The sequence below is a fragment of the Pristis pectinata genome, chromosome 33 (assembly GCF_009764475.1).
Source record: "Pristis pectinata isolate sPriPec2 chromosome 33, sPriPec2.1.pri, whole genome shotgun sequence".
Lineage (NCBI taxonomy): Eukaryota > Metazoa > Chordata > Chondrichthyes > Rhinopristiformes > Pristidae > Pristis > Pristis pectinata.
The window spans coordinates 9,771,252-9,797,075 of NC_067437.1; the positions used below are offsets into that span (position 1 = coordinate 9,771,252).

A 25,824-nucleotide genomic window follows, 5' to 3' on the forward strand; every position below is an offset into this window, starting at 1 on the left:
ACTGACTCAGTGAGCGAGTCTGCTCAGCGCTCCCAGCTCGGCTCCACCCGGTCCCCGGTTGTTGCAGCTCGGTAGTGGGGGAGGAGGAGGAGGTGGGTGGGGAGAGAAGTCATGAGGAAATGCCCCATTCCTACCCGGCAGAAGATGTCTGCAGTCCCGCAGCAGCTGGTAAATCCGTCCCCATCCATCCCGTCGGTCTCCCAAACACTCATCACATGTACAGTCGGGCGTTCATAACCCAGGGAGGAGCTGTAGTTTCTCAGAAAAGTAAACCTGTGCAGGGCTCTGGGGATAGACTGATGGTGGGGAGGGGGGAAGGTGTAATGGAGTGAATTAAATCGCTCTTTTAGGGAGACAATAAAGACACCGTGGGCAGTAAGGCTTCTCTCTAAGTAAGGGTTACCAAAGACTCTTTCAAATTTCTACAGATATACGGTGGAGAGCATTCTGACTGGTTGCATCACCGCCTGGTATGGAGGATCTATTGGCCAAGATCGCAAGAGACTGCAGAGGACCGTAGACTCACCAGCTCCATCACGAGAACAACCCTCCCCGCCATCGAGGATATCTTCAAGAGGTGGTGCCTCAAGAAGGCAGCATCCATCACTAAGGACCCTCTTCTCGTTACTACCATCGGGGAGGAGGTACAGGAGCCTGAAGACCCACACTTAACGATTCAGGAACATCTTCTTCCCCTCCGCCATCAGATTTCTGAACGGTCCATGAACACTACCTCATTATTCTTTTTATTTTTGCACTATTTATTTATTTTTGTAATTTATAGTAACTTTGCACTGTACTGTTGCCACAAAACAGCAAATTTCATGCAATCTAAGTCAGAGGTAATAAACCTGATTCTGCTTCTCTCTGTGGTTCTATGTGAATGTGAGGAAGAAAAATCTGGTGCAGAAGGAACCTGTTAATAGATCTTAAAATAATTAGTTTGATGGCATGAGTAATATCTATGAGAGTGGTGAAGATATGTCACTAAGGAGTTATTCCCAGCCAGTAAGTCAGTGAAGCGGAAACCATTTGGCTGTTTGCAGTTAGTGCTGCCTTTGTCACCGAGTTCAGGATTGCAAACACCACACTGTCATCTTGCTGCATAGATTGTTCCCTCATCTTAAGGGGCCATTAATCCAGTCTCCCTGTAAGTATGCCTCTTGTGTCAGACTGCCCCTTTGGATTTGGAGAGGCGGGGAAGGGATGGGGAGAGGGGAGGCTGACAAAGCCAGAGAGCCAATGGCTGGTGTGTGCAAATGAGGACATGGGCTAGGAATCTGTGTCAGAATTTATCAGCGTACCACAGAATTGTTTTTCCTCCTTGGGGACCAGGCTGATTGGCAATTTAAAAGAGAGAGAGACACACACAAACACACACGCACTAAACAGCTGAGAGATTATCACAGGGCTCACACAGAGCGTCGCTGCAAGACCTGAAACATAAAAGGTAGGGTGTATTGCATAGTTTCCTCTTTTACTGTACGATGCATTGACAATAGGGATATTAATGGTCGGAATGCGGTCTATATTTTGTGCCCTTGCATTTATCAAATAGAAAATTAGTTTCTACTGAAGGCTTTGAAGTATAAGTGAGAATGTGTGTGAAAATAAAACTCTCTGTGGGCGAGGTCAAGCACTGCAGGGGCTGTGATGCTCTCCAAGGTGGAATAGCTAAGTCTACGCTTGATTGACCTTGAAAGTAAAGCCCTGGAAAAGGTGGAAGAGATCCCTTCAGAGACTAGGTCTCTATCCGCTTGTCAGTAGAGTAGGGGCTGTGGAAGAAATTGTCGAAGGCACCTGTTTGTTTCCTTGGTTTGTTCTGCTGCTGTGGGAACAGCTCCCCAGCATGAGTGGAGGTGGCTGTTTATACGGCATTAGTCTGAGAGCAAAGTAGATGTTCACTGAACCTGCATCTGGCTGAACAGACGCACTCAGTGTCACATTGTGGGAGTCATTCCATCAGGAGCCAAGGCTCGATCCACAACGATTCTGCCTTCCCTGCGTGTTAATCCTGTGGTTTCCACATTGTTAATTTATCCATTCGCAGGATGTGGATGTTGCCGGTAACACCAGCATTTTTTGCCCATCCCTTATTGCCCCTGAACTGACGAGGTAGTTAAGAATCATCGACATTAGTGGGTCTGGAGTCACCTGCCGGCCAGACTGATAAGGACGTCAGATTATCTTCCCTGAAGGATGTCAGTGAACCAGATGGGTTTTTACAACAAGTCTAGCTTTTTTAAAAAAGTCTGGATTTAACTTAATTAGTTGAATTCACATTCCCAGCTGCCATAGTGGGATTTGAACTCATATCTTTGGATCAGTCGTGCAGAATTGTGCTGCTGGGCTGGTAACTTAATGACTATATGACTGTATGCAAGGTGTACTTGCACCTCCTTTCATGATGTTCTGAAACACTTCACACAGAACGAAGTGTAGTCAGTGTGGTAATGTGGCCACCAGTTTTGTCTTCCACAAACAGCAGTCTGTAAATAACCCAATAACCTGTTGCAGAGACGTCGGTTGCAGAATAAGTACTAGCTCTGGCAGTGGTAGAACAGCTGCCTCACATCTCCAGTGACCCAGGTTCAATCCTGACCTCCGGTTCTGTCTGTGTGGAGTTTGCCCGTTCTCCCTGTGACCGCCTCGGGTGCTCCGGTTTCTTCCCACATCCCAAAGGTGTGCGGGCTGGTAGGTTAATTGGCCGCTGTAAATTGCCCCCTAGTGTGTGGGTGAGTGGTAGAGTCTTGTGGGAGCTGTTGGGAATGTGGGGACAATGTATTATTGGGATAATGTGTGGAATGGGATTGGTCTGTGAGCTGGCATAGTCTCAGAGGGCCAAATGGCCTCTTCCAACGCTGTGAGGAAATATGGAATATAGAAAAGGATACTAGGGAGAACTTCCCCACTCGTTCAGAAGCTTTAGTATGTTTTATGCCCCTGGTGTACAACATACACACCAGTGGGCTGATCGTTCTAGCTCCCCTTGATAACTAGTGAAATACCCACATTGCCACTCCCATATCTGGACTTAACCATATTTCCATATGACTTAGAAGGAGGCCATTCAGCCCGTCGATTAACCACTGGCTCGCATAGTAATCCCATTCCCACATTAAATTTTTTAACCAGAGAGTGGTTGGGGCATGGAATGTGTTGCCTGGGACAGTGGTGGAGGCAGGTACATTGGTCAAATTCAAGAGATTGCTAGATAAGCATACAGAGGAATTTAAAATAGAGAGATATGTGGGAGGAAGGGGTTAGATAGTCTTAAGTGAGGTTTAACTGTCGGCACAACATTGTGGGCCAAAGGGCCTGTATTGTGCTCTACTGTTCTATGATTCTATGAAATTTCCCTGTAATGTATTCTCCCCACATTCCCATCCATCCTACCACTCACCTACACACTAGGGGCAATCTATAGTCGCCAATTTAACCTCCCAACCCGCACGTCTTTGGGACGTGGGAGGAAACTGGAGCATCTGGAGGAAACCCAGGTGGTCACAGGGAGAACGTGGAAACTCCACACAGAATCAGAATCAGGTTTATTATCACTGACATATGTCGTGAAATTTGTTGTTTTGCAGCAGCAGTACAGTGCAAGACATAAAGCCACAAAAATTACTATAAGTTACAAAAATAAATAAATAGTGCAAAAGAGGACTAGTGAGGTTCATGGGTTCATGGACCATTCAGAAATCTGATGGCGGAGGGGAAGAAGCTGTTCCTGAAACACTGAGTGTGGGTCTTTGGGCTCCTGTACATCTTCCCCGAGGGTAGTAACGTGAAGTGGGCACGTCCTAGGTGGTGAGGTCCTTGATGATGGATGCCACCTTCTTGAGGCACCGCCTCTTGAAGACGTCCTCGATGGCGGGGAGGGTTGTGCCCGTGATGGAGCTGGTAATGTCACAGACAGGACCAGAGTTCAGGATCAGGCCCGGTCACCAGAGCTGTGAGGTAGCGGCTCCACCAGATCTGTCATTGCCCAGCAGGCCCTGACTGCAAGCACGTTCACCCAAAGAGAGGAGGGAGTCGCTTGAGTAATCAACTTAGCCGAAAGTCGGTGCCACTGACAGTGCAGCACTCCCTCCGTAGTGATATCACGAGCAGCAGTTGTTGAATCCCTACGCCCGCCCCACCCATGCCAGAACTGATGGAGACACAAGAGATTGCAGACGCTGGAATCTGGAGCAGCACACAAGATGCTGGAGGAACTCAGCGGGTCAGGGGGCATCTGTGGAGGGAAATGGACAGTCGACGTTTCGGGTTGAGACCGTTTGGACTGGCGGGTTTCGACCTGAAATATCAACTGTCCGTTTCCCTCCACAGATGCCCCCTGACCCGCTCAGTTCCTCCAGAAGTTTGTTTTTTGCTTAAGACAAAACTGATGCCTGAAACTGCTGAGATATCCTCCTTCCATCGGAATGGTCGATCACGGTGTCTGGGATGCAACGCCCCCAGTAAATGTTGTGAGAGACTCTGGTTCCGCCACCCTCACAGACCCCCTCTGTGAAAGGCCCTTCACGAGCCCCACACAGAGTCCTCTGGTCTGTCATGTTAACCCGTGAGCAAAACAAGGTTAATCAAGGCCATCAGTCCCTTCTCCTGCCTCCTTCCCGCTGCTCTCACCGAGGACGGGAATCAGGAGAAATGGGATGGTTACGGTTTCAAAGTCAAAGTCAAAGTCAAGTTTATTGTCATCTGCACAAGTCCATGTGTGCACAGGGACAATGAAAAACTTACTTGCAGCAGCATCACAGGCACAGAGCATCAGATAAGCAGCGTTCACAAGAAAAACATGAACTTAAATTATACACAATTTTTACAAGAAAACACAATTAGAACAAAAAAAAGTCCATTTTAGTGCAAAGTGATCAAAAGGGGTCATAGTGTTGCTGTACTGTAGTGATTAGGGTTGTGCCGGTTGGTTCAAGAACCGAGTGGTTGAAGGGAAGTAGCTGTTCTTGAACCTGGTGGTGTGGGACTTCAGGCTTCTGTACCTCCTGCCCAATGGTAGCTGCGAGAAGATGGCATGGCCCGGGTGGTGGGGATCTTTGATGATGGATGTTGCCTTCTTGAGGCAGCGCCTCTCGTAGATACTACCAATGGTGGGGGAGGGATGTGCCTGTGATGTATTGGGCTGAGTCCACTATTCTCTGCAGCTTCTTATGTTCCTGTGCATTCGAATTGCATTTGAATTCAAATTCAGGTAAGTGTTGGGCCCGTTTCTGAGTGACTTAAGGAGGACCTGCTTCTCCAGTTCACAGCACCATGCTGGGAAGCCATCTCAAGTCGGTCCTCCTTAAGGAAGGTATGTACTTCATTCCCCTTCAGGCGACACACAGTCCACACCCCAACCAACTACCCAGGGCAAGGACCATGTGCAGGCAGAAGGGATTAGTTTAATTAGGCGTCATTAGCTTAATTAGTTCGGCACAACGTTGTGGCATGGATGAGGTGGATGGGCCCATTTCTGTGCTGTATGATTCTAATTTCCTTTAATCTTCCTCAGGTACCCTTTCAGCCTCTTACACCTCAGTTTGGACCTATACCCTCTGATCTTAGACACCTCTGCCACAGGGAAAAGTTTCCTTCTGACTACCATATCTATGTCCCTCATAATTTTATATACTTTAGCTTCCACACCCCCCCACCCCACCACCCCCCAGCCTCCTCTGCTCCAAGGAAAACAAACCCAGCCTTTCCTGTCTCTCCTCATAACTGAAACATTCTATCCCACCCTGGTGAATCCCCTCTACCCCTTCACCAGTGATTTCATGTCCCCCTACAGTTCCTCCCTTCCAGAAACAAAAAGTAATAATAGTGAGAGAGAGAGAGGCACTGGCTCCCTCACTGTTTGGTTAGGAAGCTCCCTGCGTCTTATTCCTGACCTCTCAGCTTATAATGTGGCCATTCGTACTTCACCCCTCATTTGCTGGAGGCTTTTCTTGGATTAGTTGAGTCAATCCTCTTCATGGTTTTCAGTTACTCAATTTCATCAACTCCCAAGTCTGTAGAGAACAAACTGGGCTTTCTTAACCCTTCCTCTGAAACACGCAAACAGATGCTTGAAAGAAACACTTGCCAATGTTTACGCCTTGAATGTGTGTGTTTCTAATATAATGAAGTGCTCCTGTATTCCTGAGAGGGTCAAGAGCTGGTGTTATATCTCTTCCTAGCACTTTCCGAGTGGAATTGCCGGATATCTGTCCATTCACAGACTGTGAGGACAATAGTTCTGGCACATCAAAGCTCATTAGGTCTTGAATTGACATCACTTCCTGGAGACCAGGGCTTAGTTGTTCAGTCTCCAGTTAGTACTCAGAAATACAAGGGACCAAGGGCCAGTGGTGTGTATGGGTCAGCTATGGGAAGCCATTGTATGGGAGGGAAGGGTTAGATAGATATTAGAGCAGGATAAAATGTTGGCACAACATTGTGGGCTGAAGGGCCTGTACTGTGCTGTAAAATTCTATGTTCTATCTATCACTAACCCCCCCCCCCCCCCCCCCCCCCCCTTGTCTGATACACTTGTAGTGGTTGAGTAGGCTGTGCGTCTGTCCAGGAAATTAGCACGTAGGTTAAAGAGTACAACGTCCTTTACCTTATGCCATCCCACACTCCCCAGGGCAGGGACGGAATGCGTTCGATACCGAGTAAAGTTCCTTCTACACTGTCCCATCACGGACTCACAGGGCAGGGACCGCACGGGTTAGATACAGAGTAATGCTCCCTCTACACGATCCTACCACACACTCCCAGGGCAGAGACAACATCAGGGACAAAGACGGTCATGTTTTAATTTGAGAACGATGTTAATATTCTGATAAGAATTATGTAAATATGTAAATACATTTCTTTTTTTTAAAAAAAACAGGTTGGATACAGAATAAAGCTCCCTCTACACCATCCCATCACGCAATCCCAGGGCAGGTACTAGTTTCAGTTAGAACAAGATGTTGGGAATTGGTTTGGAAATTGCAACATTTGCAGCTGTAATGGACAACTCCCTTTGTAAACAGTTTCCCCACTCTCCTCCGATCAGGTGGAGACCAGAGCTGAGACTCCTTGTGGCCTCTGGTGTTGCCCCTTTGACCCAAAATTATCCCCAAGACCATGGTTCACTGTAATGTTTCCATGTAATTCCCCACCCATCAGGATTATTCCCTGGAACTCACTCCCTAGCTTTTATTCCTTGGAACGCTACCCTGAACATTATTTCATGCAACTCAATGCCATCAATTCATTTCCTTCCATTTATTCCCCCAAAACTCTCTCATACTTATTTTATCCTGTAACTTTCCTAACAGATAGAACATCGAACATAGAACAGTACTGCACAGGAACAGGCCCTTTGGCCCACGATATCTGTGCTGACCATGATGCCAAGTTAAAACTCAATCTCTTCTGCCTGTACGTGATCCATCCCTTCATTTCCTGCACCTAAAAGCCTCTTAAACACCACGATCATATCTGCTTCCACCACTAGCTTTGGCAGCCTGTTAGAGCACTCACTACTCCCTGTGTATAAAACTTGCCCCGCACATCTCCTTTAAACTTTCCCCCCTCGCCTTAAATGCATGTACTTGACATTTCTACCCTGGGAAAATTATTTTGACTGTCTACCCTATCTATGCCTCTCATAATTTTAGAAACTTCTATCAAGTCTCCCCTCAGCCTCCGACGCTCCAGATAAAGCAACACAAGTTTGTCCAACCTCCTTATTGCTCATATCCTTTAAACCAAGCAGCATCCTGCTAAACCTCTTTGTACCCTCTCCAAAGCCTCCACACCCTTCCTGTAATGGGGCAACCAGAACTGCACACAATACTCCAAGTGTGGCCTAACCAAAGTTTTATACAGCTGCAACGTGACTTCTTGACTCTGATACTCTATGCCCCGACCAATGAAGGCAACACCTTCTTTACCACCCTATGTTGTGTTGTCACTCTCAGGGAACTATGGACTTGGACATCAAGATCCCTCTGTACATCAGGTGCTGTTAAGGGTCCTGCCATTAATATGGGGATAGAGCAGGTTAATGTTTTTGAGGGAGACAATTGGCCATTGAAAGGCAGAGAGACTCGATGGCCTACTTGTGCTGTTATTTCTTATGCAATCTGCTTCTAAGCAGTGTTCCCTCCAACAGAAGGCATCTATCATTCCCTGCATCTCACAGACAGCACTTTTCCCCGGTCAGTTCCGAAAGCTGCATCGATTGCGATTTCTCCGTGCTGTCCTGGCTGCCTGGAATGCTAATTGATCAGCATTGGAGCAGGCCCCATTCCCTGTGCAGTGCTCCAGCTGTGCCGAGCTCTGCAGTTCTGTCCGCTGTTGATGGCAGGCCAAGGACACGAGAGATCAGCACGTCACATTGATGACTATCATCTGTTTTGATGTTAATTTATTGTGAAGTGTTCAGGCTTGGCAGAGCTGAATTTATTTCTAGAAAAATGAGCAATTTATCAGCAAACAGGATATCGACTAACTTTGAAGCATCCCTGTTCACTGCAGAGCAAGATGAAGATCGATAGAGGAAACGGGGACGTTGTCTGCTTGTACTTGGACAACAGATGAACAGTTTCAGTGCTTGTCTGAAAGCACTGCAGGATAAATTTCATTTTATTATCAGCCAGTAGAACCACTGCTTCACGGTATCAGAGATCCCGGTTCGATCCTGACCTCCGGTGCTGTCTGTGTGGAGTTTGCATGTTCTCCCCGCGACTGCGTGGGTTTCCCCCGGGTGCTCCGGTTTCCTCCCACATCCCAAAGGCGTGGGTGTTGTTAGGTTAATTGTCCGCTGTAAATTGCCCCCAGTATGTAAGTGAGTGGTAGGATCCAGGGGGAGTTGATGGGAACGTGGGGAGAACAGATTACAGGGTGATTTTCCCTGTGCCAACTACGATGCTAATCTAAACCTGTCTGCCTGCACACGGTCCATATCCCTCCACTCCCTGCCTGTTCATATGCCTGTCTGTACACCTCTTAAATGTCACTATCACACCTACTTCCACCACTACCCCGGCAGTGTATTCCAGGCACCCTGCGTATAAATCTCACCTCTCTCATACTTTCCCCCCTCACCTTAAAACTACATCCTCTTGTTGTGACATTTCTACCCTGGGAAAAGAACTATCGACCCTATCTCTGTCTCTCCTAATTTGTATGGGGGCAGGCGCGGCACCGTAGCGGTTAGCGTAACACTATTACAGCGCCAGCGACCCGGGTTCAATTACGGCCGCTGTCTGTAAGGAGGTTGTATATTCTCCCCGTGTCTGCGTGGGTTTCCTCCGGGTGCTCTGTTTTCCTCCCATATTCCAAAGACGTACGGGGTAGGAAGTTGTGGGCATGCTATGTTGGTGCCGGAAGTGTGGCGACACTTGTGGGCTGCTCCCAGAACACTCTACATAAAAGATGCATTTCACTGTGTGTTTCGATGTACCTGTGACTAATAAAGATATCTTATCTTTTCTAATCTCTGATTATTTTTCGAGCAAGGTACATCCATGTGTCCTGTTGGGGTTGCGGGAGGGGTCCATCTAAGCTGATTGCCTACCCAAGATTATGTCCATGCCTAGGTGTCATTGGAGAGGAACCCATAGTGTCTGCTGCCTTGCTGTAGCCTCCTGGGACTGGTGGACACTGCAGGGGCTGGAGTTTATCCTGGACAGTGAGGAAAATATTTTAATTTTTGATGGTGTTTTAAATGAATAGCTATATTAAAACGACAATGATAATTGTAGAGAAGAGGTTGGTCAGTGGACAAACATGAAGATGGGATGTGCACTGCATGTCTATTTACCCCAAGTGACACACCTCCAGTGACCCTGGTTCGATTCTGACCTTGGGTGCTGTCTGTGTGGAGTTTGCACATTCTCCTTGTGGGTTTTTTCTGGGTGCTCTGGTTTCCACCAACATCCATAAGACATGTAGGCTGGCAGATCAATTGGCCACTGTAAATTGTCCCTAGTGTGTAAGTGAGTGGAGTAGATGGGTGCCTGATGGTCAGTGGCCACTCGATGGCCCAAAGGGCCTGCTTCTGTGCTGTATGGCTCAATGATTCGATGAGGATAGACGTAAGCTATATATGACTGGCGCGCCTCACGCACACAAATACATCGGAAGAAATCAGAGCGCTTCCATTACGTGCATGACCTGTCTTGTCCCTGTGCTGTGGAGCGCACAGTTTACACTGAATAGCAACTGACTCAAGAGTTCTAAGGGCCGGATACATCCTGATTACAGGATGATCCACGGCCCAGAACATCACCTGCAGAATGTGGGTATTTGGGAAGGAGACCCTTGTACATATACGTAGGACCATTGAGAAAATAGAGAGGCAAGAAAATCTGTTTAAGTTTTGGAGCTTTGACTGCAACAGTAAGGAAAACTTACTCCATTTATTTAGGACAACTGTAAGGTCTTCAGAATGCTCTGTGATACATAGGTATCGAAAAGAAGTAAAGGTTTATTTGCAAGATAGCACACTAACTATCTATGTGTTGAGTCCCTATACTCTTGGTGCAGACTGAATGCCTGTGAAATTGTTATATTGCCAACACAGCATGTGACTCTACTGTCCAATAACATCACAATATAAACACACACGGGGATGCAGGGAGAAGAACATGCTTAAAGGTACAGTACAACACCTATTATCAGCTCTCACAAGAATGATCCCGGGAGTGAAAGGGTTAACGTATGAGGAGCGTTTGATATCTCTGGGCCTGTACTCGATGGAGTTCAGAAGGATGGTGGGGGGGGGGGCGGTGGGGGGTGGGTGTCTCATTGACACCCCAGGATACTGAAAGGCTTGGATAGAGTGGACATGATGTTTCCATCAGTAGGAGAGTCTAAGACCTGAGGGCACAGCCTCAGAATAAAGGGGCGTCCCTTTAAAACTGAGGTGAGAAGGAATTTCTTCAGCCAGATGGTGGTGAATCTGTGGAATTCGTTGCCACAAACAACTGTGGAGGAAAAGTCATTGGGTGTATTTAAGGCAGAGATTGATAAGTTTTTGATTGGTAAAGGAGTTAAGAGTCAGAATCAGAATCAGGTTTATTATCACTGACTTATATGACGTGAAATTTGTTGTTTTGCAGCAGCAGTACAGTGCAAAAATATAAAATTACTATAAATTACAAAAATAAATTGTTCCAAAAAAAGGAATAATGAGGTAGTGTTCATGGGCCACTCAGAAATCCGATGGTGGAGGGGAAGAAGCTGTTCCTGAATTGCTGAGTGTGGTCTTCAGGCTCCTGTACTTCCTCCCCGATGGTATTAACAAGAAGAGGGCACGTCCCTGATGGTGAGGGTCCTTAGTGATGGCACTGCCTCTTGAAGATGTCCTCGATGGTGGGGAGGGTTGTGCCCGTGATGGAGCTGGCTGAGTCTACAACCCTCCGCAGCCTCTTGCGATCCTGCGCATTGGATACAGGGAGAAGGCTGGAGAATGGGGTTGAGAAAAAAAACCATGATTGAATGGTGGTGCAGACTTGATGGGCTGAATAGCCTAATTCCGCTCCTATATCTTATCGTCTTGTGGTCTAGTCACAAGAATAGAAGAACCACAAGAAAATAGGAGCAGGAGCTCTTCCCCGCCATTCAATACAACTGATCTACTCTGGCCTCAACGCATCTGTGCCAGTTCCCCACAGCCCTTAATTCCTCAAGCCTACCTCAGCCCTTGGTCTGATGTCTCATCCAGATGTCAGTACTTTGGGCATGGCGGCATTCCTGGAGTACTGCACTAGGTTTTAGTGCTCACGTCTCTGGAGTGGGTCTTGAACCCGCACCTGGTGTTGAGAGAGGGAGAGATCACCATTGGGATTGTGGGCTGTTACAGGTGAGTACAAGTCCGTTCCATATCTCAGTTTGACAATGGGATCTTGCTGAACGCAACATTCCTCAGCACTGCCATCTTCTACTTTAATAAACATGGGATATTCTGACACTGTCTTGAAAAGTAATCAGAGACTACAAAGCAAGCCATTGTCAGGTCCTTGATTCTATTGTGAAATGAGCCTTCCTGAAAGCTTTCGTGAGGAAGCCTCCACTTATTGATCTTGGAACACACTCACCCAGCTGATGGATTGTGGTGTTCCTGGAACCAGCTCAAAATGGAGCCAACTCCCTTTGTCTGAGCCCATGTGAATGGGAAGACAGGCTTGGAGACCACTCTGGCGTGTGAGAAGAAAATCAAAATGAGCTATTGAATGAGTCAAGGGACTTGCAACAACATCTCCCTGTGCCAACAGGGAAAAAACAGTGGCTGTTTTCTTGCTACTTATCTACTTTACAAGTGCGTTTCTGTGCAAATTTAATTCATTCTTTTGTTTCTTTGGCTCCATGGAGTCGGCCTTTGGCAACATTCTTTGAGAGAGAAAACTTGTATGAAGTGGGACTAACGTTCAACAGCTTGTAGGGGCCATTCATAGGATCATTATACCTGAAGGAGGCTGTTCAGCTCATTGAGTCCACTCTAGTTCTTTGCAGGAGCAGGGAAGATGACCAGGGGTTTATTTTTAGCTGGAGGTAGTGTGGACCTGGAACTCAGTGCTTGTAAGGGAGATGGACAGAAACCCCTGATTGTATTTAAAAATAAGTACTTGAGGAGCAGTGATCAGCTGGGCTGCTGGCAAAGAGCCAGGTCACCCTTTTTTGACCGGCATGGAGACAATAGGGCTGTTTGTCTGTGCCATAACTTGTCCATGATTCCATCCACTCATTCCCTCAGTCCTCCGCCCTCCGTGTCCATGGTAGTCCATAGTGTTCTGTTGCTGAGGTCGGGTTGGGGTAGTGCAGGTTGGTTCAGGAGCCTGATGGTTGTGGGGATGTAGCTGTTCCTGGACCTGCTGGTGTGGGACTTCGGGCTTCCGTGGATGGTGTGTAGGGATGTGGCCGTGCTGGTCTGGGCCGTGTCTGTTGCTCTCTGAGGTCTCTGGTGCTCCCGTGTGTTGGAACTGCCGTGCTAGGCCGCGATGCGGTCAGTCGGGATGCTTCCGACGGTGCAGCTGTGGAGGTTGGTTAGAGTATTTGGTGACATGCAAATTTCGCCAAGCTGAGAGGGGAGAGGTTTAACAGTAACCTGAGGAGCAACTTCTTCACCCAGAGCGTGGTCAGTATATGTGGTTGAGCCGGGTACATTAACAACATTTAAAGGGTGCCTGGGCAGAAACATGGATAGGAAAAGTTTAGAGGGATATGGGCAAAACACGGGCAAATGCGACTAGCTTAGATGGGAATCTTGGTCAGCATGGATGAGTTGGGCCGAAAGGCCTGTTTCCCTGCTGTATGACTCCATGACTCTTTAATTCCCTTCTCAAAGCAACGATCGAGTCAACTTCCACCACTTTTTCGGGCAGTAAATTCCAGATTGTAACCACATGGAAGAGATTTTCCTCAGGTCAACCCATGTTTTTTTTGCCAAACACCATAGATTAATGACCTCCCAATTGTTACGGACTCGGTGAATGTCCCTTTAAGATAGAGTAGTAGTGTGTGTGTGTGTGTGTGTGTGTGTGTGTGTGTGTGTGTGTGTATGGTGTGCTTACGTCAACAGAAGATAAAGGACGTAATGACATTGTTGGAGAAGTCAGTCGAAGAGGGAGAGAGAGAGAGAAAAGGGAGAGAGACACCAGCCTGCTAGTTTCTCTATTGATGGATGAGAAACAATAACTGTGTCTGTCACAAATGAAAATTGGAAGTAATCCGGTGGAGTTCACTTTGTTGCTGACCTGTAGAAGGAAACAGGTATTTGTGTGGACGACCACGATTTGGATGCTTTTCGGGGTGAGGAAGTAACTACCGAGTAAACACTGAGGTGTCGTTTGGGTTCCATCGTGGAAAATTTGGATTTCGTAATTACTCTCTCTATGTTTTCTCTACATCTACGTCTTATTTTCAGGCAATGGTGGTTGTTGAAGAAGCCTTTGCTCACGTTTCACCTTATGGCTTGTGGAACTGAACTTTAAGAACCATTCCTGGACTTGGAGTTTGGGACTTTGCCACACACACACACACGAAGAGTTTAGTTTTTGGGGTTAATGTTCAAGGTTTAACATTTTTACTTCAAACATACTAACATTTTTACTTTTATTTTTCTTATTATCATAAGTAATGATTAATAAAATAGTTTTTAACACTGAATCATGACTCAGTGCGTTTCTTTTGTTGCTGGTTCGTAACACAATCCTGACCCTTCCACCACTGGAAGGAATTTTTCTCTCTCTATTCACTTTGCCTCAGTTCTTGGTGGTGTTGATTTCAGTCAAATGTGTTCAGTGAGGTTTCATTGAGTGTCCTTTGATATCATCATTGCCAAACACAGACACCCTTAGGTCATGAGCTTCAAGACATGGATAAATTTTATGAAATGTCAAGAAAGGTTTTTATATAACCAATGAGCAAATTTAAAGGCTGATAAATCAACCTTTCTCTTTCCAACTCTTAGTGTCTCTCCTTTTTCATCACAGAAGCTCCTGGGTTTGTTCTTAATACTTGTCTTCTCCCAAACCCCTCCATTGACTCCGTCTACACTTCCCTCGGGAAAGCAGCTGACGCAAGCAAAGACCCCTTCCACCTCAATCGTTCTCTCTTCTCTCTCCCTGTTGGGCAGAAGATACAAAAGCTTGAGAGCACGTACCACCAGGCTCAAGGACAGCTTCTATCCTGTTGTTATCAGACTCTTGAACGGACCTCTCATACACTAAAAGGTGAAATCTTGATCTACCAATCTACCTTGTTGTGGCACTTGAACTTTGTTTACCTGCACTGCACTGTAACTGTAACATAAAATTCTGCATGCTGTTTTCTTTTTACTACCTCAATGTACTAATGTACTGCATGATCTGTCTGGATGGCACGCAAACAAAAGTTTTTCACCGTATCTCGGTACACGTGACAATAATAAAGGAGTACCAATACTCTTCGTACAGTGAAGGGAGGGAAAGTGTTTCAAATCTACCTTTTGCTAGTCTAATCCCTCAAGGCTGCAAGACAGGCAATGATTTGAACAAAACAAAAACAAAATACAGGGAGAACTCAGCCAGTCGAGCAGCATCTGTGGAAAGGGAAACCAGTCAATGTTTTGGGTCAGGGACCCTTCCTTAGAACCGGGGCAGAGCGCAGAGGGGTTATAGTTTATGGGAGTGAGGTGTAAGACAGAAGACTTTATGGAGATTGGTTAAGACAGGTCGGGTGATACGGAGCATAAGGGAAGGCATTTTATAGAAATGAGTGAGAAAGGGGCATAAGCTGGATAATGGGAAATAATGAGAGAGCAGTTTATTTGAAGGTGAAGAATTCAATGTTCAGCCCAGAAGGTTGCAAGGTTCCTGAACAGAAAATAAGACGTTGTCCTTCAAGTTTATGTTGGGCCTCACTACGGGCATGGAGGAGACTGCACACAGACGGGTGGCAATGGGACCGAGGATTGATGAATGAAGTGGCAGCAACAAGAACCTCAGGATCACCCTCTGCAGACTGAGATGAGAAAAATTTCTTCACCCAGAGGGTGGTAAATCTTTGGAATTCTCTGCCCTAAGCTGTGGAGGGTTGCTGAGTATATTCAGATAGATTTCTGGACTTTCGAGGAATTAAGGGATAATGGGTCAGTGAGGAAAATTTAAGATAGATTTCTTTATTAGTCACATGTACATCGAAACACACAGTGAAGTGCATCTTTTGCGTAGAACGTACTGGGGGCAGCCTGCAAGTGTTGCCACGTTTCCGGCGCCAACATAGCGTGCCCGCAACTTCCTAACCCGTACGTCTTTGGAATGTGGGAGGAAACCGGAGCACCCGGAGGAAATCCACGCAGACGCGGTACAAACTCCTTACAGACGGCGGCCGGAATTGAAACCGGGTCGCTGGCGCTGTAAAAGCGTTACGCTAACCGCTACACTAAGATTAGCCCTGATCTTTTTATTAAAGAGTGGAGCAGGTTTGAGGAGCTGTCTGACCCCCGATTCTATTTGTTACATCAGCGAGAGTTCTGGTAGAAAGGTGAGGAGGAACTATCAAGGTTTCATAGAGCTTGAGGACTTTTTAACATGTGCTTTTTTTTTCACTTACAGGATGTCGGTGTCAATGTGACGGTCAACATTTATTCCCTATCCCACATTGCCCTTGGATCGAGTGGCTTGCCAGACTATTTGAGAGGGCAGTTACGAGTCAACCACGTTGTTGTGGGTCTGTATCACATACAGGTCAAACCAGGTAAGGACGGAAGAGTTCCTCCTTGAAAACTTTAGTGCAGCAGCTGAGGTTCTACTAGTCACTTTTACCGATATAATCAGCTTTTAAAGTGATTGAACATGTTGGGATTCAAACTGAACCTCTCAAGAACCTTAGCCTTGGTTTCTAGATTACTCACCACGTTAATAACCACCTTGCTATCCTATCCCTAGGCCACATCTGGAGTACTACATAGAACATAGGACAGTACAGCACAGGGACACCCCTTCAGCACACGATGTTGTGCCAAACTGATTGTGTGTACTTCTAGTTACCATACTATAGGAAGGATGTGAATGTACTGGAGACGGTGCAGAGGAGATTCACCACGATATTACCTGAGAGAGATTTAATAAGAACCTGAGGGGCAACTTTTTTACCCAGAGTGTGGTCAGTATATGGAGGAAGTGGTGAGGCAGGTACATTAACAATATTTAAAAGGCACTTGGACAGGTACATGGATAGGAAAGGTTTAGAGGGATACGGGCCAAGTGCAGTCAAATGGGACTATCTCGGATGGGAATCTTGGTTGGCATGGACCATTTGGGCCGAAGGGCCTGTTTCCGTGCTGTATGACTCTATGAATTGTTTCAGTTATGAGGAGAGAATGGATAGGCTGGGTTTGTTTCCCTTGGATCAAAGGAAGCTGAGGAGAGACTTGATTGAGGTGTTATGAAGTGCATAGGTAGGGCAGATAGTAAGAAATGTTTTCCCATGGCAGAGGTGTGTAAAGCTAGAGAGCATAGGTTTCGGATAAGGGGTTTAGAGGGAATCTATCTTTCCACCTAGAGAGTGGTTGGAATCTGGAATCTGAGGGGGTGGCAGGGGCAGAGACTCCCACAGTATGGCAAATGGGATTAGTATGGACAGGTACTCAATGGATGGCAGGTACATGATGGGCTGAAGGGCCTGTTTCTGTGCTGTGTGACTCTATGATATTAACTTGGAAGTGCAGGATAAAACAATAAAACCAGCAAATTATGTACTTTAATCTTGCTTGTAGATTTATGGATAAGGATGGCAGCTGATTTCCACTCTGCAAGCTTCTCTTCCTTTGCCAGTGGAGTCACCACATTATGAAGCTCCAAGCTTCATCTCGCTGACCACTCCAGCCTAGAACCTCACTGCAATGTGGAGCTGCATTCAGGGGAACCTTGGACCCAACGGCACACTCTGTGGAGATGACCTCTGCCAGAACGTTGGCCTGATCCTGTCCGTTGCCTCGACGGCCTACCTCGTCGTCTGCTTCCCCCTCGGCCTCATCTTCAATGTCCTCGTCCTCGTCGTCAACCTTCGCCACAAGCTGTCCATCAACATGCCGGACGTCTACTTCACCAACATGGCGCTGGCTGGCTTGATACTTAACCTGGTGGCCTTCCTGCAACTTCTCAGCCCCGACCACCTCCTGTGGCCAGTGTGGGCTTTCGGCCGAGAGGTCTGCATGGGCTCCTTCATCCTGTTCAACATGGCAGCCCTGGTGAGCATCTACTCGGCCACGTTGCTGAGCCTGGACTGTTTTATTGAGAGAGCCTTGCCCCACACCTACATGTCCAGCGTCTACAACACCAAGCACGTCTGCAGCTTCGTCTGGGGGGGCGCCGCGCTGGCGAGCTTCTCCTCCCTTCTCTTCTACATCTGCAACAAGATCTCCGACCAGACCCACGACTGTGCGCGGCTCCAGACCAAGGAACTGGGGGATGCCATCATGTTCTTCACCGGCTTCCTGGTGCCCGCCGTGGGAGTGGGCTGTGCGCTCTGCCTCATCCTGCGGAAACGCCCGCCGCTCCGGCTGACGGAGCCTCCCCAGCCTGAGCCCTCGGGCCAGCGGCTCCTCCTGGCCACCGTCCTGGTGCAGTTTGCCCTCTGGCTGCCCTACAACCTGGCGCTGCTGGTGAGCACTGCCCACTTTGTGACCAGTGCCGAGGGCAGCGGCCGCTTCGCCAGCCAGCTTCACTTCCTGAGGGGAGCGTGCGAACTCCTGGCGTACCTGAGCACCTGCGCGGTGCCCATGCTCTACAAGTACCTGCAGAAGACCTTCGACACCAGGCTCAAGCTGGTTATCCAGGATGTGCGGTGTGGGGTAAAGGGCAGCGTGGGCGTCCAGGTCGAGGTGCACCAGCAACACGTGGTGACTGTCTCAGGGGCGGAGATCTCCCATGAATGAGCTTGCATATGTCCCCACCCCACCACCCCCCCCCCCCCCCCCCCCTCGCGGGCAGGCTCGTGATCCTGATTCCATCCCTCCAGGATATCACTGCCTCTGCTCCATCCACGTCCACGCACCTCGTCGGGGAAGACTGCGCCCTCACTTCACACCACTCATCAACCCGAAACAATGCTCTTCAAAGCCAATGAATCACTTCACTTGTCCTATTAAGGGAGGTCTGTAGTCCTTGAAGAATAAGGGGTGACCTTATTCAAATCTAGATGATTCCAAAGGGGTCTGACAGGGTTGATGCTTTCACTAGTGGGAGAGTCAGGAACAAGAGGACATGATTACAAGATAAAAGGCCGTACACATAGTTGTGTAGAAATTTCTTCTCTCAGAAATTTCTTCTCCGACCTGATGGCCTCAACATCGATTTCTCTAACTGCCGGTAACCCCACCCCTTCTTTTTCTCCCCCCCTCCTTTGTCTTCCCTTATTCCTGTGGCTCCCTTCCCCCCACCTTGATGACCTGCTCATCTCCTCTCCTCCCCTCCCCCATCCTTTATTCCATGATCCACTGCCCTGTCCGACCGGATTCCTTCTTCTTCAGCCCTTTGCCTCTTCTACCTGTCACCTCTCAGTTTATTACATCTTCTCCCCCCTCCTCCACCCACTACCTTCCCCCTCTCACCTGGACTCACCTATCACCTGGACTCACCTATCCCCTACCTACGTCTGCTCCTCCCCCTCTCCCCACCTTATTCTGGCTTCTGCCCTCCTCCTTTCCAGTCCTGATGAAGGGTCTTGGCCCGAAACGTCAACTGTTTATTTCCCTCCATGGATGCTGCCTGACCTGCTGAGTTCCTCCAGCACTTTCTGTGTCTTGCTCCAGATTCCAGCATCTGCAGAATTTCTTGTGCCTTCTCTCAGAATCTGGAACTCTCTGCCCCAGAGGGTGGGGGAGGCCAGATCATTGGATATATTTAAGGCGGAGATCGATAACTATTTGAAAGATCGAGGAATTGGGGGTCATGGGGAACCGGCGCAGAGGAGGAGTTGAGGCCAGTGTATATCAGCCATGTTCATGCTGAATGGTAAGGCAGGTTTGAGGGGTCTGGTGTCCTACTCCTGCTCCCATTTTCCTGTGCTCTTGTGTTCTGAAGTGCCTGGAAGAAACCACAGCAATTAATATGCGATAATGAGCTGGTCAGTGGGATGATAATGGGTGTGTACAGGACTGGGAGAATCCTTGTAATGAGGAGAGAGTGGATCGGCTTCTTTGGAATGGAGGCTAAGGTGAGGTCTAACTAAGGTGTACACTATGATAAACAGCCTAGACAGAGTAAGCAGGGAGGATCTATGACCTTTAGCGGAAAGTTTCAAAACTGGGGGCATTTAAGGATTAGTTGAGGAATTTTATCCAGAGGGTGGTGGGGATCTGGATAAAATTCCTGACTATCTAAAGGGGTGGTGGAAGCAGAAACCCTCATCACATTTAAAAAGTGCATGCACGAACATTCGATGTGCCTCAAATCCACAGACCAAGAGGTTGAGAGGTATGATTAGGTCGGACCAATTCTAGTTTGGTTAGAACCTACATCGATGAAATAACACTTTATCATTCTTTGATGCTTTTTTTGGCAGTTTTGGCTGAGGAACTGGACACAAGGAAAACTCCCTCAAGCCTCCTTGGGAAAAAAAACCTCAAATTCTTTTCATCCATGAGCAATTAGATGGGGCAAGGAACAAGAAAGGCCATTCAGCCCCTCCAGCCTATCCTACCATTTCATTGGGTTCTCAACTCCATCAACCCACCTCGGCACTAAACCTGATCTCCCAAAATCTACCAATCCCAGATTTGAAGTTTCCAATTGATTCCCAGCATCTGCAACTTTCCAAGAAGATGTCTTGTACTTCTATAGCACATTTCAATGCATCACAAAAGCGCATTGCACTCAATGAAGCACTTCTGAAAAGTAATGCAGAAAACTAATGACAGCCAACATGTGCACAGGGTGCAGGGGAGATCTACCAGGATGTTGCCTGGATTGGAGAGCATATTTTATAGGTTGAGCGAGCTAGGGCTTTTCTCTTTGGAGAGAAGGAGAATGAGAGGTGACTTGATAGAGGTGTACAAGATGATAAGAGGCATAGATCAAGTGGACAGTCAGAGACTTTTCCCAGGGTGACAATGGCTAACACGAGGGGGCATAATTTTAAGGTGATTGGAAGAAGGTATAAGGGGGGTGTCAGGGGTAAGTTTTTTACACAGAGAGTGGTGGGTGCGTGGAATGCACTGCCCGCAGGGGTTGTGGGGGCAGATGCATTGGGGACATTTAAGAGACTTTTAGATAGATACATGAATGATAGAGAAATGGGGGGCTATGTGGGAGGGAAGGGTTAGATAGATCTTAGAGCAGGATAAAATGTCGGCACAACATTGTGGGCCGAAAGGCTTGTACTGTGCTGTAATGTTCTATATTCTATGTTCACAGCAAGTTCCCATAAATGACAAAGTAATAACGACACTGCCCTGCCTCAGCTCAGCTGCTGTTGAAACCCTCACCTATGCCTTTCCAACCCCCAGACCAGCCTCCTTCAATCTACCCTGCCAATACTCCACTGTCCCTGTCCTAATTCGCACTGAATCCTCTCCTGCCACCTCCTTATGTTGGCTCCTGGTCAATCAAGGTTTGATTGTACAACCTTCACCCTTGTTGTCAAAAACTGTCACAGCCATTTCTGCAACCTCCTCCAACTCCCCCAAGATCTCTGACCTCTTGATCATCACTGATCTTCAATGCTCCATGGTAGGTGTGCCTTAAGCTGCCTGGGCCCTAAACTCCCTGAACCTCTTCCCCACTCATCTCCCTTAGATACTTTGTATTGCCAAACTCACAGACTAACTCTTTGGATAATCTACCCAAAATCTCACATGGTTCGTATTGTTTGAGGACAGTCTGGAAACTCCTTGAGATGCTCTGTTGAGTCAGAGCCATTTTATGAATTGAATTTGTTGTTGTTGTTTGGGATCAAGATGGGGGGGAACTTTCTTCTCCGAGTGTTGGGAATCTTTGGAACTTGCTACCCCAGAGACTGTGGATGTTGAGTCATTTTCATTGAAATCAGCAATTTTTCGGGAAATTAACATAGATGGGGATAAAGTGGGTGGTAAAGTGGAGCTGAGGGGCAGGATACACTGAGCAGACCTTGGCCCCTTTCTTATGATTAAGCCTGGTGTAGGAAGTGGTAAATGGGCCCAGTGTTCCCCCAGATTGATCCCACTCTTGGAAAATATATTCCCCAAGTCAACTGAATGTTCCTCTGCTTATTCTCATAACTAATCAAAGACCCCTAAAGCAAAAACTTTGGATCAATAACTGACCTTTAATGACCATGTGATTTCCAAACTGCTTTGCAACCAATTCAGTGCTTTTGCATTCTTGTGAATGTAGGAAATCTGATAGCTATTTTTGGTTTTACATGGCAAGATCCCACAGAAAACAATGAGCCAATCTGTGTGACAAAGACGGGTGCAGGCGGGGCTAGAAATTGGACCAGGACACAGGGAGAACCTCACTGCTCAATAGTAAGTCAAGCTGAGTTCATTGTCATGTGCACAAGTGCAGTGAGGTACAGGTACAGATGCAGCAGCTTCACAGTAGGTTCAGGCAATGCACAGAACATAAAGAGGGTGAAGAGAATAGGAGTGAACACTGGTACCCCACTTAGGGTAACCCCTGCAATACTGATTCCTCTCAACGATCTTGCTTTTGGAAGCTGACTGTGTACAGGTCAAACACGTACGGGTACGTACGCCCCTGTACTTTAAAAAAGACACCTACTTGGCTGGAGTTCTGCTGTGCTGGGACATCTGCCGTGCTGGGACGTCTGCCGTGCTGGGACGTCTGCTCCTCCAGCAATGGAATGGTGATGTCATCATCACACGACTCGCTGTGGCGTGAACCATGCAGTCAATGCGCAGGGAGCTGGCGTTGGACAGGCTGGGACAAGCTGTGTGACCGGTCGGCACCGGGACGTGGCAACCAACTCAATAGCAGCCGCTGGCCATTGAGATCATTGCCATGGAGATCATTGCCATGGAGATATCTCCAGGCTGGGCAGGGTTGTGCAAGTCAGGCATAGAAAGTGGGGAGGCAGCTGCTTCCATCACACCCCACAGGAGATGCAGAGGGAGACTGTCAAATCCGGTCATCCATCAACAGACGGAGTGGGTGGCAATTAGTAATTGGTTTATTATTATCACATGTACTGAGATACAGTGAAAAGCTGTTGTTTGCATGTCATCCAGACAGATCATTCCATGAACAAGTACATTGAAGTAATACAAAAAGAAAAACTATGCAGAATGTAGTGTTACAGTTACAGAGAAAATGCAGTGCATGTAAACAAATAAACTGCAAGGGCACTGATGAGGTAGATTGAGAGGTCATCTTTTTTGTGTAAGATGTCCGTTCAAGAGTCTCATAACAGCAGGATAGAAGCTGTCCTTGAGCTTGGTGATACGTGTTCTCAAACTTTTGTATCTTCTGCCTGATGGGAGGGGGGGAGAATGATCAGGGTGGGAGGGGGTCCTTGATTATGTTGGCTGCTTTCCCGAGGCAGTGGGAAGTGTGGACAGAGTCCACGGAGGGGAGGTTGGTTTGCGTGATTGACTGGGCTGTGTTCACAACTCTCTGCAATTTCTTGCGGTCTCGGACAGAGCAGTTGCTGTACCAAGGTGTGATGCATCTGGATAGGATGCTTTCTGAGGCGCATCTGTAGAAATCAGTGAGGATCAATGGGGATGTGCTGAATTTCCTTAGCCTTCTGAGAAGGTAGAGGTGCTGGTGAGTTTTCTTGGCCACAGACAAGGACCAGGACAAATTGTGGTGATACATCTAGGAACTTAAAGCTCTGTACCATCTCCACCTCAGCACTGTCGATACAAACAGGGGGCTACCAGTGCCCAGCAATGACCCACACCCACAGCTGACCAGGGTGTAGCCCTGAGCCACACCCCTCAGTGCTGGGTAGCTGCATTGCTCAACCCAACCAGTCCAACAGTTGCCCCCACAGGTAGCCTCCACACCATGCCTTTCTGAATGAGATCGCTTTAATCATTTCATCACCGACAGAGTGCTCAGCCCTCGATCAGGCTCCCGGCGCGGCAGTGGGAGGGGCAGGGGCTCAGGCCAGGTCCTCTGTACTGCAGGACATTCCTTCACATATAATACTCTAACAACCCATGGTGGGTGCATCAAAAACAAAGAGGGCATAGGTTTGAGATGGATTGGACGGATCTGAGAGGTAAGTTATTTTTTAACAGGGAGTGGTTAGATACAATCACTGCATTTCAGAGATATTTAGACAGGCATTTAAATAGACAAGGCATAGAAGGAGACTGCAGATGCTGAAATCTGGGGCAACAAACAGGATGCTGGAGGAACTCAGCGGGTCGGGCAGCATCTGTGGGGGGGAAATGGACAGTCGAGGTTTCGGGTCGAGACCCTTCACCAGGAGTGATACATGGGGGAGGGGGGAGGTGAGGAGGGCGGGCAGCATGAAAATGTGAGGGGAAGGGGTGGAGCAAGAGCTGGCAGTGGATTCAGGCGAGGAGGGGTGATTGGCAGACGGAGGAGGGGAGAGTGAGGAGTGGAGGTGACAGAGGGCTACAGATGGTGGCATCTGATGGCCTGGAACCAAATAAGGGAGGTGGGGAGGGCAGATGGGAACGGGGGGGGGGGGGACCCAGTGGGAGGATTGTGTGGGGGATGGGCAGATGGACTGGGTGGAGGCAGGGGTGGGGTGAGTTTAGGAGGAACGCATAGAAGGCACAGTCCTAATGTGGGTAAATGGGTGTGGTGTAGGTGGGCAAAAAGGTCAACATGGATGTGATGGGCCGAAGGGCCTGTTTCTGTGTTGTACAACTCTACGACTCCTTTCAGCTCTGGTTCACTGGCTCTCTGGTTCCTGGGAAGGGATTCTGAACGCTAAGCAAAGTTCCAGTATGCTTTTCTATGTCCACCTGACAAAGCAGGAAGGACCTCAACCTTGGCACAACGTCTGAAGGCAACACCTCCAACAGTGTAGTGCTCCCGCAGTGCTGCATGAGGCTAGATTCCTGTACTCGAGTCTCCAGAATGGGACTTGAAACCTCAACCACAAGCTCATTGGAAGAAGTGTGGCTATTGGCACATTGATAAGTACCCATAGAACCAGTGGGGAAATAAAACTGAATTAACGTCTCCATAGGGAGTGCTTGATGGGATAAAATTATGACTATTGTTGATGCCTAATGTATTGTATGACTAATGTTACTCATAAAGATTTCACATAAATATTTAAGACTCTATACCTCTCATTCTGTTTGTAATGATGCAACCTCTTGTCTCAGGGGAAAACATAACTAGGTTTAGTAAACGCATATTTAATACTCACAGATGATTCAGGTCATTCAATAATTTCCTCACTAGTTGGAATTGCAAAGCATGTCATAAAATTTCTCAGTCTATTACCCAGCAAAATAAATTGGTTTAACTGTTCAAATGCCTGCAGGCTTTTTGATCATGTTCAGTACTAATTTTGTGGAATCCTACAGCACAGAAGGTCAGTCAGATCACTGAGCTCGTGCGCACTCTTCAACTATCAAATTAATTCCACTGCTCTTGCTCTTAATCCATAAACTGAAATTGATTTTTCCTTGTCAAGTATTTATCTGATCCGATTTTCAATGAAATCTGCTTCCACTCCCCTTTCAAGCGTGATGTAATTCATAACAAAACACGGTGGTTAAAAATGTGAAGACAGAAGAGAATGCAGATGCTTGAATCTGGAATAAAAAGAGGATGCTGGAAGAACTCAGCAGGTCAAGCAGCATCTGTGGAGACAAAAAAAATGTATGTAAAGGCGTGCTTAAAAATAATCTCTTCTGGCTAGGACTTTAATCCCTGGAGTGTAGAAGGTTGAGGGGTGATTTTAGAGAGGTTTACAAAATCATGAGGAGGATATAAAAGGTGAATAGCCAAAGTCTTTTCCTCAGGGTAGGGGAGTCCAAAACCAGAGGGCATAGGTTTAAAGTGAGAGGGGAAAGATTTAAAAGGGACCTGAGGGCAACTTCTTCACATAGAGGGTGGTGGGTGTATGGAATGAGGAAGTGCTAGAGATGAGTACAATTACGACATTTAAAAGGCATTTGGACAGTTATGTAGACAGGAAGGGTTTAGAAGGATCTGGGCTAAATGCAGGCGAATGGGACGAGCTCAGTTAGGCAACTTGGTCAGCATGGATGAGTTGGGCCGAAGGGCTGTTTCCGTGCTGTGTAGCTCTGTGGCTCTATGACTCTTAAACCTGTGCCCACTGCTCATGGTCTGTCCCATCAGTGGAAATAGCTCTCCCGAACTATTCATTCATGAATAATCCCACCATCTTCCTGTC

The 25,824-nt window shown here is 47.5% G+C and overlaps 1 protein-coding gene across 4 annotated transcripts; it reads left to right on the forward strand.

Moving 5' to 3' along the window:
* Positions 1 to 1,270: 1,270 nt before the first annotated feature.
* On the forward strand, positions 1,271 to 23,514 carry LOC127585677 (probable G-protein coupled receptor 146). Of its 4 annotated transcripts, none has more exons than XM_052043336.1 (4): positions 1,271 to 1,450; positions 14,478 to 14,717; positions 16,080 to 16,221; positions 17,243 to 23,514. In XM_052043336.1, the coding sequence occupies exon 4, from the start codon at positions 17,369 to 17,371 to the stop codon at positions 18,401 to 18,403; it is 1,035 nt and encodes a 344-aa protein (XP_051899296.1). In that variant the 5' UTR covers positions 1,271 to 1,450; positions 14,478 to 14,717; positions 16,080 to 16,221; positions 17,243 to 17,368; the 3' UTR covers positions 18,404 to 23,514. The 4 variants fall into 4 exon arrangements, with proteins under 4 accessions (XP_051899296.1, XP_051899299.1, XP_051899300.1 ...); XM_052043339.1 differs by having other exon boundaries at positions 14,621 to 14,717; XM_052043338.1 differs by lacking the exon at positions 1,271 to 1,450 and adding an exon at positions 12,965 to 13,024.
* Positions 23,515 to 25,824: the final 2,310 nt, after the last annotated feature.